Genomic DNA, 20,964 nt, shown 5'->3' with positions numbered 1-20,964 from the left:
GCCATGTTGTTTTTGTGTCAAGTTCAGCCTGAGGGAAAACCACAAAGACACAAACACTCTTAGACACAGTAATTTCAGCTGCATGTACTTAAGACAGCAGTGATGGATTTCCGCTGTCATTTGCCCTGGGGGAAAAAGAAGAAGCCTGTGGTGCTATGTTCTCTAGAGAAAGCTTAGCAGTCAAGGGATCTTTAAAACCACTTACTGACTACAAAGTGTTCAATGATAATTGGTGAAAGTGATGAGTTTACAGAACAATGATGGCAAGATTGTTTATTTCAAAACCAGTTGTGTACAAGTAACAGACAGAGACAATAAATAATACAGAGACCAAAAACATTTCCCGTATATCTACTGAATTAGGGTAAACAAAGTGACACAAAAAAAGAGTTTTTTGCTCACTTTTCCACCCCCGGAAAGCAACAAAAATACACACAGAAATGTTGTACTGTCCTGGAATGCACCCTCTCACCCAGAGAGAGAAGTCTGATACTTGAGCATGATAAGGTGTCGTCCAGAGTTGCAGGTGTTCTTGCAGAATCATGTACGTAATATTAAACGACACACAAGACTGGCTGAAATGTTGAGCAAAGGAAGAAAAAAAAACCAAAAAAAAAAACACAGACAATGAAATAAACACGTTTGGTCTCGTAAAAAACGTGTTATTTCCAGTTACACATTAAGGAGGGACAAACACAGGTTTGAATTCTTCGTTCCCGTCATGTAAGTGGCAGTTAGTTTGTTTGGCCGCTCAAGCGAAAAAGACAATCTGAATGTTCAAAGCAGAATTCTAACACAGCCTGCTGCCATTTAACAATGCTTTTAAAATATCCTCAATATAATAAGCAGTCACCCGAACAATGGTTGCTGTTGGTGGGAGGGGGCGAGGGGGCTGAACTAAAAGATACTTTAGGCCGATCTATAAATCATTGGCTGAAGCTGAAATGCAATGGATGCACTTAATATCAGTGCAGATGCCATACACGTTTGGGTAATGGAGTCTATGATGCATTAGGCATTTAGTTAGTGTGTAGAAAGCATGAAGGCATTCCCTTACGTTATAAGAATATCACTAAACATGAAAAGGCAAGAACAGGTGTTATAGTACATCTAAGTTCCTTGAGAAGAGGAGCAGTATCGTTATACAGTATTAACTTAGTAAAAAAAGGTCAGTGGACTCCCAGAAAAACTTCTGAGATATTTCAGTCCACAATGTCTAACTATTACCATTCCTACAATTATTATGTCAATATCTGTTACCAAGCCTCACACGTTTTCTACGAGCCGTAAAATTCTGAAATAACTTTGACCTTGGATTAAAAAAAAAAATCCACACATTTCCAAAATATCAAAAGTAATATAAAAGGAAACAAAAAAGAGATAACAAGCAATTTATATTTACACTACATACAAGTTACACAACACAACTCATCTCTTTCACCCATGGCAGTCATTTTTCAACTCTGCAGTCACGTCTCAGCGCCCCCTCCCACCTCCAAAACATCCTCTGATTTGATAGTCAGTTTGCCGTTGTGGCATCACCATCTGTCTTTATGTGTGTGAGGCTTGGAAGTCAAGAAGTCAGTCGATGATGCCACATGATGAGAGAGAATAGGTGGTGTCTGGCTCCCTCTGGTGGGAAGCGATGAAATGACATGAGATGAGGGCAGCGGCGCTCAGAGGTTATCCCCCGGCTGGTACTGAGGCTCAGTGGCAGTGAAGTAGTCCTCCAAAAAGGCCTGCAGGTACTCGAAGGTGGGCCTCTCCTCCGGGTCTTTCTTCCAGCACTGCACCATCAGCTCGTGCAGGGACGTGGGGCAGTCCTGCGGGCACGGCATCCGGTAGCCTCGCTCCACCTGCTCCAGCACCTCGCGGTTGTTCATGCCTGGAGAGAGGAGCGTGGAGAAATGAAGGCAATGTGGTTAAATACTCACCTTTCAAATAACTTGTCTCATTCTCTTATTCATGAGCCACATTTTTACACATGAACTTGTTTCTCATAGGAACAGTGTTGGGATATTTTATACTATGCAGCCGCTGCGGAAAGAGTAACAGAAAAGCATGCAACCAAAATAATCTAAGATCAAATTTAGACTGAGATGTGCGCAAGTTGCCCCTGTGCTTAAGTTTGATGAGGAAAACTACATAAAAGGAAAAAGCTAACTGATTTGGGTGTGCAAACCCTTTTTTGTGCTTTGAACTTTGACTTTGGTTGCAAACTTCATGCTCAATAATAGAATTGACTTAAAACTAATCAAATTAGAGAGCAGAATGATTGTGGTACGGTGGTGCAGTGATTAGCACTGTCGCCTCACAGCAACACGGTTCCGGGTTTGAACCCGCCGGCCTTTCTGTATGGAGCTTGCATGTCCTCCCCATGCCTGCGTTGGTGCTCTCCAGGTGCTTTGGCTTGCCCCCACAGACCAAAAACATGCAGGTTAGGTTCACTGGTGACTCTAATTGCCCGTAAGTGTGAATGTGAGTGTGATTGGTTGTCTGTCTCTATATATGTTAGCCTTGTGATTGCTTGGCGACCTGTCCAGGGTGTACCCTGCCTCTCGCCCAGTGTCAGCTGAGATTGACTCCAGTTCCCCTGTGACCCTCTAAGGGATAAGAGGTAAAGTAAATGGACTGTAAAGAGCTTCTGTAGCATCATGAAGCTAACATTTTAAAGCAAACAGACTTTTTCAACTAATCTCTCTTTAATTCAACGATGCTCTCCACAATGGTGACCAATTGTCCTCATAGGACAGCTTTCACGTGCCCAATGAGGGAGATGATGTTTAAAGTAAACATATATTTGGGTCTGAGCTCATTACTGATCTCACAGATCTCACTGTACACAACACTCTGCACAGCAGAGAATGGGGAGTAACGATACAAACTTTCCCCCAGGGGATAATAGAGTCAGTGCCAACAGCTGGATGAGGGTGGGTCTTGTGAATGCTACATGAACAGCAGCTGTGGCAACAGTAACGGCTTTAGTGCGCCTCCATACCGCAAAAGAAGCATTGGATGTACAGTATTCTGCAGTGACAAGAGTAGCCCACGGGCTTTGTTTCATTACTGTGTGTGACCTTTTCTTAAAGTGTCGTCTTTCCAAAGTTACTTGAGTATAATGATTCAAAATCCTATTTAAAGCCTCACACACCTATAGTCCAACCTTACAGGTGTTTTCACTTCTGTTGACTAGTTAGACCTTAGGCGGAACAACTTACACCGATATATTGTTTAGTACAAACAGCTTGGTGACATGTTATTCCAAAATAGCTTCACCCAACCTCTACCTGAGGAGAGGTCTAGTCAGCCTGGGTAATTGAATACACCTGTGTGGGGAAGGGTGTGTATACGTTTACAGTTTTAGGCAGATTTTCTCACTAAAATCTCTTCTTAAGTGTCCTCTTATTGTCCAGCCAGCATAATCCAGATGAAAGAGGATCTGACTATGCTGTTCTAAGTCACCTTCAGTTATTACCATGTGCGCACAGCGGCAAACTTAACCAGCTGTAGGTGTGGTGCAGCAAATACTTCACAGACTGTTTTGTCCTGGGTTTCACCTCTCAGGCTACATACAGGCTGCCCTACCTTATTTCCGGAGGTTGTATGCATGGTTGATAAAGATTTAATCTAAGAAATTTATGTTTTTTTAAATTGCTCTTTTAAGATTTTTACATTTATTAGACAGTTGATGTGCAGAGAGACATGAAACAAGGGAGTGAGAGGGGTATGACATGCAACAAAGGTCCACAGCCCGATGTGGTATGCATCTTAACCAGATGGCTGCTGGAACAACCCGGAAATTAAGCTCATTTCACTCTAATATTATTCTGTAACTCACTCTGGTTGCTCTGGCTGGATCACTCAGTTAAATGTATAAATATAATGTCAAAATTTCTTTGGCAGACATGCAGCAACACAGGGATATTTAACACGTTCACACAGTCAGCTGGGAACATTTCTCTGCATAATGCACAATGTAACGTACATTATGCAACATGCTGCTCTTTTTTTAGCTTACAGAGCTGTGGCTAAGGTCTCAGTCGACTCCAACACTCACACACACACACACACACACACGCACGCACCACATTAATCAAACGAAAGCAATCAACTGGATTTCATGAGTGATTATGTAATACACAGAGCTCATTCTCACCTGGATAGGGCACTCTGCCCTTGGTCACCAGCTCTGTCAGCAGGATGCCAAATGACCACACGTCTGACTTTATGGTGAATTTCCCGTAGAGCGCAGCCTCAGGAGCAGTCCACTTAATGGGAAACTTTGCACCTGGAAAGAAAAACATGATTTTTAATTTTAACATCTTTCTCAAGTGGCTGCAAGGTATGGACTGATGAGACACTTTAGAGTTTTGTTATTTTACTGTTTGAACTGAAATTCCAGCAGAAATGTTTATGAAATCAAGAAACAACCTTTACCAAAACCTAAGGAGTAAGTAGGTCATTCTGCTCTGCATGGATTTTTTTTCTCTGATTTCATTAGTGCAGGGACATGACGACATGATAACATCCCACTAGGGGGAAAAAAAAACAAAAAAACGGAACAATTCCATTATCTCCCTCCCTTTCAGTTTGCACTTGGCTCAGGTCAAACAAGTAAACATTTAAATTGCTAACAAATGAGTGACTGAACATGATGACAGAGTGACTGAGAGTCTGGAAGTCGTCCTGGTGCAGTTCACGTCTGCCAACACGGGCTCAGGGGAAAACAGCGTTTGAGTGATTCGGGGTATTGCTGCTTATTCCTCATCCTTCCAACAAGGATACACAGTGACAGATGGATCTTCATGTGTGGAATATGCACACAGATAAGTGCAATCTGCAGTGCTAAATCCTGCGTTGTGCCCTTGTTCTCTGTGTGATCCGCTTTTGTCTTTTTGCCATGCTGTAGCTGTAACCGCATGTGTTTCTGTTTTCCACTGGTGTCACCAAGAGAAATTCCTGCTTATTTACTGTACTTATTGTGCAAGCGTGTGTGTGTCTGACTTATCCTACTTTAAGAGACACATTTCAGACAAAAGACCAGTTATTTGGGGATGGCTTGTCCAAATGGGGACAAAAGCGGTGCCCCCCAATTGGGACAAAGCTGATTTTTGGGTCAAAGGTTAAGGTTAGGCAAGTAGTGGTTATGGTTAGAATTATGGTAAGTCTCCAAGAAATGAATATAAGTCTATGTAATGTCCCCAGTGACCTAAGTAAACGTGTGTGTGTGTGTGTGTGTGTAGAATATGTCTTGGACTTGACAAAATGGAATAAGTCATCTGCCAGCCCGCACACTTTTTCCTCTGACGATGAGGTTTTTTAGAAGATGCTGTGGTTGGGGATGGAGTGAATACTATAGCACCATTAGAGTCAGACAGCTGCCAAGGTCATCACCCTGTAAAAAAAAAAACAACAACTACATTTTCAGACTTTGTGAACCCACTAAAACTGCGACCAGTACCTTGTCTTGCCGTGTATTCATTGTCCTCAATGAGCCTGGCCAGACCAAAGTCAGCAATCTTGCACACCAGACTGTCTCCAACCAGGATGTTGGCAGAACGCAGGTCTCTGTGGATGTAGTTCATCCGCTCAATATACGCCATGCCTGCTGCCACCTGGGAAATGGAGTTATTTTTTTCAAGTGATATCACTGAACTCTTTCAAGAGGAATAAAGGCAAGATGTTGAATAGATTTACAGCCATTTCATCAGGATGAAACACAAAAGGGTGATGCATACTTGTCTCTGATGTCTGTGTGATTACTTTTCAAATGCTCACTAACTTTTGCTCTGGGAAAAGTGAGGAGTTGCCTAATAAACCTGTAAGTTTAAATGGCAAAACATTAAGATAGAGATGGCTGTAATTGTGCAAAATAGGAAACAGCTGCAGATTATTAAAAGTGAATTAAACTGTTAGAAAAATGTCTTTTAGAGCGCACTAGTAACACATCCACAGTGTACAGCATCATAACTTGTGATTATTTTTTAACAGCGTACCTGAGCTGCCATGTCTACTAGATTTGGCAGTTTGAGGCTTCGTCCTTCTCCATCCTTGAGGAAGTCAAGCAAACTCCCTACAAAAACAGAAAAAGGTTAAAAAAATGAGTTAGGATCTGCAGATTGTTTTCTGCTGCCAGGTTTCAACTCAGATTTGGATCAAAACTGCAGCAACATGTTTTAACTAATGTGACATCAATTCTGGGATTCCAGCCACACATGTTACACTTGTCTCAGATATTTATTTGTTAGTTATTGCTGTGGTAACTGAAGATCTCAGGGTTTCTGAGAAAATTTGCTTTCCGTAAAACCAAACTACAATAAGTGTCTGTATCAATGCAACAAATTGCACTTTCTTCAATATAGTGATGTGGACTTAGCAGGACTGAGAGCCATGTTCTGAAGTAGGACACTGTACTGTCCATGCAGGTGCATGAATTATGTACACACTGTGTAGGTGTGCGCACAAATGCATGTATGTAATATTCATAGTGTCTATTTAAGTGAAACGGTGCTACCTTTGCTCATGTACTCTGTGACGATGTAGATGGGTTCTTCGGACACCACAGCGTAGAGCTGCACCAGCTTGTCATGTCGGAGCTTCTTCATGATCTGAGCCTCCTCCAGGAAGGATTCAGGCGACATGGTGCCAGGCTTCAGAGTCTTCACCGCCACCTTTGTGGTACCATTCCATGTGCCTGAAGAGACAAAGAGGTTGTTCAAGGGTAGTTCTCCAGAGCATGCTGATTGTGTGGCATTTCAGCAGGATTTTATTTTCAAAGAGAGATATGCACCATTTGAAAAATATGACTCAGAGTCTGAAAAATAATGAAGTGTGAAAGTTATAAAATGACATAAAAGTATGTGAGGGTGATATAAAACATGCTGAATACTTTTGAATTTATCAGCTATCTTGAGAATGTTATTTACTTCTGTTGGTTTAAATACAGTTTAGAGCAAATACTTGGCAACAAATAGAGGCTGGAGGCAGCTGAAGTATGGAAAAAAAAAACATTAAAGGGCATAATGTGATTACAATTTAAATTAAAAATGAAGTATATTGATAATGTAGAAATACTGAGTATTTTTCTGGTTTATCAAATTTCAAATTTTATGAATACAATTTACTCTATTGTAACCAAAAGCTTCATTCACAGTCCAAACTGCTCTGAAGAAATAAGGGAAACAACTTGCCACTGATGTCCGTCTGTAAACAGCACGTATCTAAAGCTTAAGTTGAGTTAAGTTTTCAGACATGAATTAAGATTTGAGCAAGACTTAAAATTTGTTTTCATTTTAAAAAAAAATCCATTTTAGGATTTGACTTAATCCATGTTTGTTGAACCAACAACATGTTCAGATGGAACATATTTTCACCGCCCAATGTGGGACACATTAAGCACATCACTGAACTGAAGTGAACTAAGACAGGCTGTGTCTGAACATGGTTAAGATATACCTTGTCACAGAAATAACAAATTCCATATCTTCCACAACTGTTAAATACATACAACAAGTTTTGAACTTCTTAAATGATGCTGACATCTAAAGAAGCATTATTCATCGCTCTCTATGGGTAATATACAGTAGAGTTGAGGTTAAGTTGGGATTAGTCTTGGACAGTTAAATGATCACACATGTATTTATGTTTTGCAACTTTGCTCACAGCTGTTTATTTTTCATTGGTGCCAAAAGAGGACGCCAAAAAAAGATACACACCCATCCAGACCTCTCCGAACTGGCCGTTGCCGAGACGCTTGATGAGCTGCAGCGACTCCCGCGGGATCTCCCACACGTCTTTGGTTTTGACGGACAGGTCGGTCAGGCGAGGCATGCCTTTGTGGCACGGCATGATCAGTCTACAGCACAGCCCTGCGGCCCTCGCTGAATCAACCATACAGTTTGAATTTAAAACCATATTAGAATAATGTGGAAACACGCTTTAATTCTTTCGTCATTTTAAGAAAAGTGAAAACAAGACGCAGATTTCTCATGTCAGGATGTTTTTGTACCTCCCCCATAAATGTAGCAGAGTCTCACCAGAGTAGTGCTGCACTAACTGCTGGAGCGTCTCAAACTGGGCCCTGGTGGTGATGTAGTAACCTCCGCTGTCCAGCTTGCGAATTTTATAGTGTTTGACGTGGTCTCCCTTGATGTCATCCCAGTCCTGGATGGAGAGGGAGTAGGCCCCTGGAACACAGTGATAAAGAATGAAACTGGCAGACTGAAGTAATTTAGAGCAAAGTCTGTGGTAAGACTTGAATTAGTTTGTTTCATGAGGGATTACAGAACATGTATTGTGACAATGAGTGTATATGTAGTGCATTGTGCAACAGATTCAGGGCAATGAATATGAAGCACCTGCACAGTTAATGAATATCAAACTGAATTTTAAGTTCTGAGGTTGGTCTGATGATTTTATTGCACTACTTATAATGCCACATTGCACATTAAAGTGTTCCTAAATATTTTTTTTATTCACAAACACGTCTGTCTGTTTCCTAAAGTTTAAAAGCATTCAACATCTCAGCATGTTAGAGTACCTTTGGTTGTTTCACTCTCACGGATGAGGAAAGTGCCTCTGGCGTTGCCGTTGGAGAGCAGTTGCCTCTCTGCATCCTTTCGGCCTAATTTACCAAAATACCAGCTGCGTGGAAGGAAAGGAAAAGTCAAACTATAAAGTATAATATATAGTCAAAACATTTTTCAAACATTCTGTCTTTATTCTTACTGTAAGTGCCACTATGCCACATTTAACAAAAGGCAGCGAGATGGGCTCTCAAATATTTATGATGTGCTCTCTGCCGATGACGTTGCCGTGCCTCCGAGACTCAGAGACTGTGTGTGTGTGTGTGTGTGTGAGAATGTGTGTGCTCATATAAAAAAAATCTTACTCACTCCTCAGCCTGGATTGAGTCCACTGGAGCCACATAATTGCTGGGAATGTAACCAGTTCCACCTGTAGTGAGAGAGCGAGCCTCCCACCAGTCTCCCTCACTTGAAGAGAGGAGGATAAAGAGAGATGAAGGATGGAGGCAGTGTGGAATAAACGGAGACAGACAGAAGTAGCGGATGCTCAGATTTATTGGCTGTCGTGTTTCTGTCAGCACACGCATAAAAACAAACTGTAACATGTAAAGCAGTTGATTTCTAATGGCTGGAGCTGTCTCTTTAAAATATAAGAAGAAAATACAAATTGTACATGATATAGTAAGAAAGGATGGCTTTAAAACAAGCGCTTCACCCGTGTTGTGTAATAGCAGAGACTTTTAGAGCTATCCCTAAAACAAGACAGGTCTGTCATACTTCACATATAAAACAAATACAAATTCATCGCTCAGAAATTCACAACAGACGAAAAGCAGACAGAGAAAACACGACCGCCACCTTTAATGCTGTCATGCAGATGTTTTCACACTTACGTGCTGTTGAGGATCTGGAACCTCTCCCCCTTTCTGAAGCTGAGGTCATCCTCTGTCCTGGCCTCGTAGTCGTAAAGAGCCACAAACAGAGTCACCCCTGAAAGGAGAAGACAGTTACACGTGCTGGTTTGCGGCGGTAGCTAAATGTTAATTGTATGGATGAAGTGTAACGTCGGGTTTTTCATGGTGGTTTTATCGTTGGGTTTGTTCATCTGTCGAACACATGGGCTGCTTGTTATGTAATGGAAATAAGAATCACTGCCTTCTTCATCTATTCTTTGCATCACATCAGCTCCGCTATTTCAAAAACTTTCAACTTCTTTCAGTTTATGATGTTACGGTTTTCTTAATATGTACTGTGTATTCAGTATATCCAGATATTCATCCAATCTTAAGCTTCCCAATCAATCTTCAATTGCACACAGAGGTTCTTAAACAAAAGACTACTTTAGCCTCTGGTTTATAATTTTGTTTTTTAATGTCATATCTTAGATTTTTGACATTGTGAATAATAGTTTTAAATTATTAAGGGAAAGGTAATGATTTTTTTGCTTTGTTCCCATCCTTGTGGATTCCATTGTTATTTATTTGTTATTTAATGAATTTTAAAGCCGTGACAATGAATATTCTTAGACTAAGAATGGATCAAATAACTATGTGTAATATTAAAAAATGTTTAGTGATGAACCCACTGAGAATTATCGCCCGACTCTGCTGTTCCCCTCAGCTCCATGGTGCTTTTTAGCATCTTTAAACTCACTGTTTTGATTTTAAGAAGCCGCAACTTTACTGTTTTGATTCAATCTCATGACTCTCATCGAGTCATTTTCACACGCAGCAGGCAGCAAACAGTTAGTGACTAGCTGGTGAACATAGCAGAGCATTTAGCAGCTAAAGAAACAGATATTTCCCTCAGGAGTTGATGGAGACAAAACAGAGCTAAAAGTGGAGTAAATATTGCACTTTCATGTGTCAGTTGGCCAAAAACACAACTACCAAATGAATAATAATGTTGCTCCTTGTCTGCTGGATGTCAGCACACAGTTACTGGCAAATTCCCTATAACAACTTTATAAGTTGATAAGATAGTGAGAAGATAACTTTATTGTCACTGTACAAATACAGTGAAATGTCGTTTGGATAAGATAAGAACGAAATACTGTATATATACAGAATATGTAATGTAATGTAAAGGAATTTATGAGAAATATTGCATAGAACAAATCATATAATATGTCAATGCTGCGTTTACAGATTGTTGCGCTGCCCCCAAGAGGCCAAATAAATAAATAAATATATCAAATAATGCACATTTCACATGACAATAAGTAAAACTGCTTCTTTTGCATGCAAAAAAACAAAGTATAACTTCCCTCTCTATCACACAGAGCATCATCTAGGAGTGGTGAGCGAACACTTAATATTGCTAAGGTCTAGATTAGGGAGGCTAATCAAGTTTATCTGATGCGACAGCTCCAGAGTTCCTGTATCTGCTAATAAGCTTGAAACTGTACAATGATTTCATTTTCTGATTTGATCTAAATCATCTCTGGACAGTCAGAGCTACAGTGATTTAATAAAGCTCTACACACTTCCCTGCAAATGCAATGACCTCCAAAATACACTTAAGAATGACCGAAACTCAGAGGCAAACATGTGATGCCCTTGCAGGTTGTGTGTGTGTGTGTGTAGGGGGGTCTTGTTGCAATCTTAGATATGAACATTGCTTAGCGCTGCCCTCCTGGAGTTATTTCTTATTCATACTAGCTGCTGATGCTGACTCCACAGATGCAGAGTGTTTATCTGTGCTGGGATCTACCGTCAGAAAAAAAAAAGGGTTGACATCAAAGCAAGAGATGCTGTTAATTTATGCATCACACATCATATGTATCTTTAAAATCTTAAGTGAGAGACCATAAACCGCACTTCCCCGCCCCTCAAAAACACGTTTGCACTATTCAGCACAACGTCTATTCTTTCTGGTCGTCAGATGTGCCTTGCAGAGTAACCACAGTGATAATTTAGGTCACTCTGTTTTCCATTAACTTGCAGCCAGTGGTCATTCATCTTCTGCAGTGAGATGAATGTATCACAGCGCCACAATATGGAGCACACACACGAGAGAGGAATCATAAATTCACTTTGGAATACAGTAAGAAAAAAATAAGAGAAAAATAAGGTGACATTTTCAGCCTCGATGGAGTTCATGTGAGATCGTTCAGTGTCCCCAAACATCTAACCGCAGATAACATGTTGGGATACCAGTTCTGTTAGACAGTGGGAAGAGAGTCGGGTCCCCAGGCATACGGTGCACCACTTCCATGGTACAGATTTGAAATTGGTCAAAGTTTATCCCCTCAGGAAATAGCAAAAATGAGCAAAATGTTCAATCTTGTAATGTTTGGGTGAAAGAAATGTGCTAAAATACCAGAATAAATACAACTTGGTTTGACGTGAGGTGAAGTGCAGGTGATGTTAGAGAGAGGCTAACATGTTAGTCCTGGAATATAAACTCATATGAAACTGATTTTAATATAATATATCCTCTGGAATAAAACTTAAAACATAAACTTCTGTATTGTATTATGTATTCTGTATTTTTTAACTGCAGTACATACTACAATCTTTAATCTTTAATTAGCTGACTAACATTTAATGTTAGCATTAAGTTGATACTGTTAGGTCTTTTTCACACCATGTTAATATTAAAATCCTAATTGTAGTCACAAAAGCATTCATAAAAGACTCACGATACAATTATATTTACTCAGTGGGTCTATTTTTTTACACAGACGTTACAGCACTGTACCATTTGGTTCACAGACATTATGGCTACGGTTGGATCTTTCTTAATATCCCAGAAAATGGGATATTAATGAAAACTACAGCAACGTCTAGACAAATATACTGATATATGTATAAGTGTGGCATAAAAAAGTAGGCTTAAAAGATGTTGAATACTGGCTCAAAATATCATAATCGAAACAGCTACAGTTTTTCAAAAACCTTGATCAGCTGAAGCATATTGGCTATCAAACAGGTGTCTCGCATTCTCAACTCTTACACGCACCCACAGATTTATCAAAAAAGAGGTTTTCAGCCTCACCTGTTCCTCCCCGGGACCGCAGTGTCCCAGACTGCGAGGACGTGTGGACCCCTCCGAACACCGTCACCCCCTGTGTGGCGCCGCTGTGGAAGTTGTTGTAGTTCGGGATGGTGGTGACCCCGAAACTGGGGTAGTGCTGCGGCGTGGGGTCAGACCCATAGCGGTACCCCGAGTTGTGTGAGAGGCTGGTCTCCCGGTCATCAGTGAGTTTTGCTGCTTCTTTATCCTTACATTGGACACAGCCCATTCTCTACTTTCTGTGGGTAAGAGAGAAAAAACACAGAGATGGAATTAGTGCGTAGGTAAAATAATAGCTCAAAAGCCGACTCCAGTGGGGAAATTATGATTCAATATTCCATTATTTCAGAGCTTCCTCTGAGAGTTACAGCGAGCCTTCTGAAAAATCTTTCAATTATGCTGAAATTAAACACGATACTTCAAACTCCATCACTAATTATACAGAGGAGCATAATGCGACAGAGCTGCAGTGTTTGGCTCCTTTTGATCGCTGTTGTAAACATTTGTACACATTGATGTTGACGTGAGACACTTAACACTGAGAATATCCAGCTAAACTTGCCATAAAAGAATTTAACAGCACTACTTAGCATGGTTTACTTTTCCATCTTATTGCACGACCACACATGTGAAAAAGATTTACACCCAACCGTTGCATTTACAAGTTGGCGTGTGCTTTATTTTTGTTTGCTTTACAAGGAGCCACACACCCGTCTATAGATTCAGAGTTAAAATGCACAGAGAGACCCTTAACAGCAAACCGCTCCCTGGCTCTACGCTGGGTCTCATGAGGGGCGACTGATGGAGCATTTGGTCTAAGCTAAACCAGTTTCTGTAATGACTGAGGCAATCTGCTTTGCCAATTAAAAAGTGCCTTACCGTCTTTAAAGACCCAGTTAAACTAATGCACATTTCTGCTCCCTGTGCCCCCCCCCCCCCCTCCTCTCCTCTAAGCCCTGGAAGCTCATGCAGCCGGTACAACACGGCTATGAAGAGACTGCTGACAGCACTGTTGTCTTTCATCAGCATTAGCAGCCAGCTGACTTCGGAGATGGCTAATTGGAAACACACTTGTTTACAGTCGCTGTGGACGGGGATGGGATGCCGCAGCAGACGGAGGAAGAGGGAAACCGGCGCAAAGCTCTTGACCCCGACTAGAGACTCCGTTATATCCACAATAACAGTACAGCTGGTTGGCTCTTTTGTGTCAAGAGTAATTTTTTTGTAACCAGAGAAATAATCAACTTATGAATAATGTTTTTGCTGGTGAGTCAGGCAAAAAAAATATAATATATTAGCAGCATCAGTATACAGTTTCATTTGGGAAGATTCTTTCTTAGACTCATTACGTGTTATCCTCCTCAAATGACATCTTTTATAGCTGCAATCATTAGTCGATTATTCATCAACAATAAATGAATCGGCATCATTTTTTAAACAAATATGCCAAATTTGCCAAGCAAATATTGCTGCTTTTGGCATCTCAAATGTGATTTGAGATTTTATGCTTTTCTGAGTCATACATGATAATAAATTGAAAATCTTTGGGTTTGTTTGGACAAAATTAGACATTTAAAGATGTAATCTTTGACTTATAACGGGTATTTTCACAATTTTCTGTTATTTTATAGACAAAAACAATCAAGAAAATAATCCACAAATGAATTGATTATGAAAATAATGGTTAGTTGCAGCCCTAATCCCCTCTTATTCATCAAATAGAGTAGCAAACCAGAGAAATATCTGAAAATGATTGTGTTTTTAAATCTTTTCCTGGGAAACTAGTTTTCCTCTCTAAATAATGTGGAATCAGAGGTTTGACCTGTATGACACTGGAGCTTAATGGTTACAAGGAAAGCTACACAGGGTATGACTAAATTCCTTCAGGCCTGTTTTACATTTACTAGCAGAAAAAACACAAATGCCTGCATCGGAAAAAAAAATCACTTGTGCAACAGGGTACAAGGAAAGTTGAGTACAGAATGTAGTGGAAGACCAAATTCTTGCATCAGTATTTGAAAACACCGAATGTTAAAAGACAGACAAAATAAAAATGACCTTTTCGGGGAGTGCTCTGGCTAGCATTACTCATCATTTACTACTAGAGTTAAGCAGAAAAGCCCATGATGCTTTATAATGGCTTGGCTTCATTTGTGGAGTTGATGCTGGAGTAGGTAATTACATTAAATCAGACTCTTAAAAGTACCAGTAGTAGTGGAAAATCAACACAAGCACACTATCAGTATCACATATTACAGCCTGCTCTCTTTTAAACTCTAAACATCAGTTTTGTGTCTCTATTAAGTTGCCTTTGTCTTGCCTACTGTATGCTTTCAGATATTTCGCTGTCGACACACTGCAGATTTTGTGACAAAACACTACAGTGCACTAAATAGATGCCTACCAAGTACAGAAGTCGCTTACTGTATACAGCATTTTCACTTTATCCAGTTCTTTATTTGTACCACACTGCTTAACCAACAGAAGAACAGAGCTGCTGCAGAGAGAAGGAGATCATTGTGATTCATTACTGCCAATAAAACACCATAAAATACCCCGAAGAAGAAACAAGCCCCGCGGTAACATTACAGTATAAAGCCCCAGACCAAAGCCGACACCGAAGACAGAAATCTGAGGAGAAGGAGGACTGCAGCTCCTCTGGTAATCCTAAAGATATCAAATAATCTTCCTTGACATTTATATTTACGTCTCCCATCTTCTGGTATTTACAGTGACCTCCATTATCACAGGTATAAATCAAGAAAAATCTACCTTCAAAAACACAAGATGAGTCTACAATTTCCATTCAAGGGGAAATGCATAAGCCTCCCCGAAACAGCAGAAATGAGACTATAATATTGTCAACATGACTTTATGGAGCTGCTGTTGGGAATTCAGTAGAGCTGCAACAATCGATAGATTTGTCGATCCACAACTTGTGGCCAACAACTATTTGGATAATTGATTAATTGTTATTAAAGTCATGTTTAAGGCAGAAAAACTGCTTCTAAAATGTTTTAGGATTTGCTGTTTTTGTTATGTCGGCTGGACAAAATAAGCAATTTAAAGACATCACTTTGGGCTCTGGAATATTTAACAGATTGAACGATCAAAAAACAGCTCCACAATACACAGCAGATTGATTTCACTTTCTAGAGTAATGGGATTATTTCAAGTCTGATACAAAACCTATATTCACAACATAAAACAAGTCCAGGAGTCACATGGTGGAGAACAGAAAGAAACAACCGAACCAACTTGGACAACATACTATAGGTAGCTTCTGTTTTCTGATGTATTTTCTCTTTAACTGCAGTGATTGAAATAGCACTGCAACCGCTCCTGGAGGGATCAGAGTAAATGAGGGGAGATCTCACGTCGTTGTGCTGCCTGTAGGGATTATGAAAATCTTCCTGCTCTTGAAGTAAAAAGGCCAGGGACTACCGTAGCTTTAATAGAACTGTAACCATTCTGCTGCACAGAATCTAGGCCATCTCGTATTGTTTATATACATACGTTCCCTTTGTGGCGTTGTTTTTTTGGCCGAGAGTTCGCTCAGTAAACATTTGCATATGAATCACGTCTGTGTGCACTTTGTGTTATGGCTGAAATTGCCGGATGAGTCTTATAGAAATAAGGCTCCTTTGGACATCAAACAGTTTCCTTTAAGGGGATAAACTGATTCAGATTTATCAAGTTTAGCTCAAGAACATTTGACAGCAACAGGCAGACTTATCGCATTTTCACACAATAACAGAATAAGAGTTTCATGAACATTCATCAGCGGTACACGGCTTTCAGATTCAAGGGTTACTCAATTACACGCATGAACCAACACTATGGATCTTATGAAAATGTCAAGATAAAGTCGTGCAACATAATGATTTGTGTTCTTCTCCAAGTGTCTCATCATGACAGAGACACACACACAGGCACATGCTGGCCTGTGCTTGGTGCTTGACCTGCAGCACAACCCCCCCCCCCCCCCAATAAAAAAAGCAGATGATGGCATCATAGCCGCGGGGCTCATCCCTTCCGTGGCACAGCCTGGGTATCGCATGACCACCTCAGCCTGCAAGAACACTCATCACGCTATTTTCAGCCCCAAATGAACAGCTTGCCTCCGTGAGGGCCACACTAGCGTGATGAGGCAGGTCCAGTGGGGACAGGGTCGTATAGCTACGTGGGTTATTGCGTTGTAGCACAAGACGGAGATGAAAAGGAATGAGTGGGAGGGCTTGACTTAAACAAAAAAAAAAAAAAAAAACACAGACAGGCGAGGCTGTTATATGAAAACTCCTCATCTTGATTAACCCAAGATGCTGTCTGAAATCTGACTCTGATGTCTGGCCAAATATGTTTAATAGTATTTGTCTACGCTGCTGCAAGAGTCCCTCACATCGGGAAGTAATGAATGAAGAAAGATGAAGACAGCACAAAGCAACAGCACAAGGTTACTGCTACTACATCACTCACAACCGCTGGGCTCAACTGGAAATTAATTTACTGAAATGAAGGCCGTTATTTGGATGCTCTACGGGCACAAGTGTTAATCATCTGTAATAACACACGCACGCACAGAGCGCTGGGAGCCCTAATGAGATACTCATCCATTTATAGTAAAGCTGTGAGATCAATATACTAAATTAAAAGGACATGTCAGGGTCACACAGCGTAACTGATGGATTGAACAGGAGACAGACAGTCAGGCCTGAGAAACGGACATATGTGCAGTTTGGTTTTGTGCGACATACAGCAGAAAGAAAGGATGAGTCTCATTACTTCTGCACATGTACAGTTATTTGCACAAATCATGTATGTAGCCTAAGTATTATAATTCATACAATGTATTTAGCTTTTAAATGTTTCTGTTTTGTTGTATTTATTATTTCAAAGACATCTGTGTCTGTTTACTACCTCTTTAACATGTGAATTTCCCATCTGGGGATCAATAATTATCTTATAATGCTACAATGGACACTAGAATTAAAACTAATGATTATTTTCATCATTGATTCATCTGCTGATTACTGTATTTTCAAGATGAATCCTTTTAAAATGTGAGAAAAATAGCAAAAAAACAATCATGATCATTTCCCAGAGGCTTATATAGTGTCTTCAGATTCCTTGTTTAATCCAACCATCAGTCAAAACCCCCAAAATATCTAGTTCACTATCATATAAGAGCAAAGAAGAGCAGAAAATCCTTACAAATATTAAAAAGATTATGAAAACAGTTGCTGATGAACTTTTTTGTCAATAAATAGTAATGAGAGTAATTTCAGCTCTATAGGACAAGTTTACGGGTTACTTTTCTGTATTAGTGTTGCTAAAATTAAGTTCTGTAGCAAGAAAAAAAAGCAGATTTGAGACTGTATCATATCTAGACATGCGCTCACTACTTCACCTCAGTTAACTTACAAAGCTCTCTATATCACAATCGTTTTGCAATTCAGCGAAGCCTTCAACAAGACAGCTCTGTTTAATCTGAAGTGTGGGGTCCCTCTACGCTCATTGACACGGCACATAACAAGGTCAAACCTCCCACACCCCTCTGACTGATGTCACGCTTGCAATGACCTTATTCAACTCCAAAATACAACTTGTTGTCGAGTCTTTATTAAAATTACCAAAAGAGGATCATTTTCAGTTCTGTGCCGTTTAAATGCAGTGAAACCCCACTTGTGTGTTTACTGACAATCTCTTCCTTATGAGTGCCATTCACTGAATAGTTACAATATTTGCTTGTGTCAGACAACTGAGTTCATTCAGTGTATCAACAACAAGACAATGGCCACATTTCACTCTGCTACAAGATTATGTGCACAATGAAATGCAGTGTTGGGCTTTCAAAGCATTCTTCACATACTGAATGAAAAGAGCTAGTTATAAAACCCACAGCTTAGCTTCATACAGTATGTACGTGTGGGTTTAAGCCTAACTGTGTTTTAGCTTCACAATGTTCACAGTTGAGTCATGTTGTTAAATCACTGCGGCCATTGTAAATGAGTAAGTCCATTCAATCAGCGAGATTTGTGCCTAGTAGATGAACATTTTCCAGAATGGGGGAAAAGGGCAACTAAGAAAAATGGGAACTTTTTCTTTCTTTTTTTTTTTTTTTTTTTTTCCAGAAACAGGAGCAGATTCTCGCTCTTCTGCCTGTCAGTCTGAACTAGTTTGGGGGGTTCAAATGGTTCTTTCCAAGTCTTCTGCCAGTGGAGGGCAATGGTCAATGTAAGAATCCACTGGAAATAATGATGCAGTGGGTCTACAGCGATGTAGGTTGGAAGATTTCTGCTTGAACTAAATAAGACTTAAGTTGCTGGAAAGTGCAAAGCAAGACACGGGCTACAGTATGTGCTGTACGTGTGACATCTAGAGCTGCAACGATTAGTCGATTTATTGATTAGTTGCCAACTATTAAACTGTTTTGATAAACGATTAATCATTTGGAGTCATTCTTTAAGAAAATTTTCCAAATTCTCTGGTTCCAGTTTCTCAAATGTGAATATTTTCTGATTTCTATGATTGTAAACTTGAATATCTTTGGGTTGCGGATTGATGGTCGGGACAAAAGAAGACAATGTGAGGACATCGGCTAGGCTTTAAGAAACAGTGATCAATGTTTTTCACCATTTTATGACAGTATATAGACCAAACAACTAATCCGTTAATTGAGAAAATAACATGACATCTGCTAACTGACACAATAACAGGCCAAAACTAACTTGATATCTTGTAAGTCAACAGCTTTTGCTTAAACCAGACTTCAAAATGAAAACATATGAATAAAGTCATCCCTTACAGAGTTGAATATTTCACTCTACTGTTGACATATTCCACGGGAACCTGCAATTCACGAGTAGCAGCTTCTGATGAAGTAGCTTCAACTATATGGACAGAAAGAGCCTGAGGGGGAAATATACATGGTTCATGAACAACAATATTGCAATCCCTTTCATTCATTGATACATATCACGCATGTCAATTGTGCCATCATTCATGGACCAAGGAAAGGCTGAATACTAAGAGCTTCAGGGTGTTGAGTGCATATTTACAAACCAATACACAACACACTTCTTCTGGTTAACTAATTGCACACGGATAAAACTGAGGCTTTAGTTCCCAGCTCCACACACACACACACACACACACACACACACACACACACACACACACACACAAACATTATATCATCCCTAGTGTTTGCCTACAAGATGGATGGCTGCACCTCCAGATACATCAGATAACCCGATTAGGACAGCTTTAATTGGATATTTAACAGCGTGGCAATGCAATTAGCTTAAAGCATGAGACATTTATTTTGGGGCAAATCAATAGGAGGCTGTCTGCAGGCCTTTTGTGGCGTTAATGTGTGTGTGTGTGTGTCTCTGTGTGTGTGTGTGTGCATGGCCTCAGTGGTCAGCTCTCTTCTGCAGCGCATCCATCCCTTCTGCTGCTGCAACACAAGAGCCCCCTCTCCAGAATCACAGCACTGCAAGACATCATCCACAATTACGAGTCCATAAACACACACTCTCTCTCTCTCTCTCTCTCTCTCTCTCTCTCTCTCTCTCTCTCACACACACACACACACACACACACACACACACACACACACACACACACACACACACACACACACACACACTGTTTACCCCCCCCCACCCCCCCCCCTGAGTGCAAAGTTATCCATCAAATAGATGCACCAACATCTGCATGGTATCTGGAGTGTGTAGTGGCTTGAACGCAGCGACTCACAATGTGTTATTTATCTCCTCTGCTCTCTGTCTCTCTGTCTCTCTCTCTCTCTCTGCTCTCTCTCTCTCTCTCCACAGCGCAAAATAGGGGACAAGGCGGGTGCACCAATTGAAATTCAACACAAGAAAAGAAAACGTGCTTACCACAGAAAATTCAGACTAATCCATCGGAGTTTGCAGAGGGACTTTCGTTGGGGGGGAAATCCGCCGATGTTCTTCTTTCCTCTCTGTTAGTGTTTTTCTCGCATTGAGAGAGAATAGCGGTGGGATGCCCGTCACTCCCTGCCGACTCAGGAGCTCCTGTCGCCGCCGTGCGTACTGATGATGACGAAGACGACGATGATGTAAAGCTCACTACAATACCAGCCAAGATTTCCGGCTAATCCATTCACAATAAAGCTGTGGTTTCTCAACGCGTTCAGTAAAATTGAGCAAGTTAAAAAAAAAAGGCCAGTTGAAAGAAAAGAAAAAGAAAAAGTATTATCTTTTAGTTATAATTTGAGGGTAATTCAACTAAACTAGTTGAACTACAATTTGCAGTAATTGGGTGTTAGTTTAAAGGTGCAGTGTGTAGAATTTAGTGGCATCTAGTGGAATGGACTCGGCAGAAATGGAATATAGTATTCATAAGAGTATTTTAGTTAGTGTGTAATCACCTGAAA

At 40.4% G+C, this 20,964-nt stretch overlaps 1 protein-coding gene across 1 annotated transcript; it reads right to left on the bottom strand.

Moving 5' to 3' along the window:
• Positions 1 to 258: 258 nt before the first annotated feature.
• Positions 259 to 20,648, bottom strand: fyna (FYN proto-oncogene, Src family tyrosine kinase a). The gene is made up of 12 exons (XM_044374935.1): positions 20,447 to 20,648; positions 12,525 to 12,781; positions 9,419 to 9,515; positions 8,895 to 8,993; positions 8,540 to 8,643; positions 8,037 to 8,186; positions 7,716 to 7,880; positions 6,515 to 6,694; positions 5,997 to 6,073; positions 5,462 to 5,615; positions 4,157 to 4,288; positions 259 to 1,885 (listed from the first exon to the last, which is right to left on the bottom strand). The coding sequence occupies exons 2-12, from the start codon at positions 12,769 to 12,771 to the stop codon at positions 1,677 to 1,679; spliced, it is 1,614 nt and encodes a 537-aa protein (XP_044230870.1). The 5' UTR covers positions 12,772 to 12,781; positions 20,447 to 20,648; the 3' UTR covers positions 259 to 1,676.
• Between the last annotated feature and the right edge of the window lie 316 nt (positions 20,649 to 20,964).

Source organism: Thunnus albacares, chromosome 15 (assembly GCF_914725855.1).
Source record: "Thunnus albacares chromosome 15, fThuAlb1.1, whole genome shotgun sequence".
In the NCBI taxonomy this organism is placed as follows: domain Eukaryota; kingdom Metazoa; phylum Chordata; class Actinopteri; order Scombriformes; family Scombridae; genus Thunnus; species Thunnus albacares.
The sequence above is the reverse complement of the archived record's forward strand: the minus strand, read 5'-3'. Positions and strand labels throughout refer to the sequence as shown.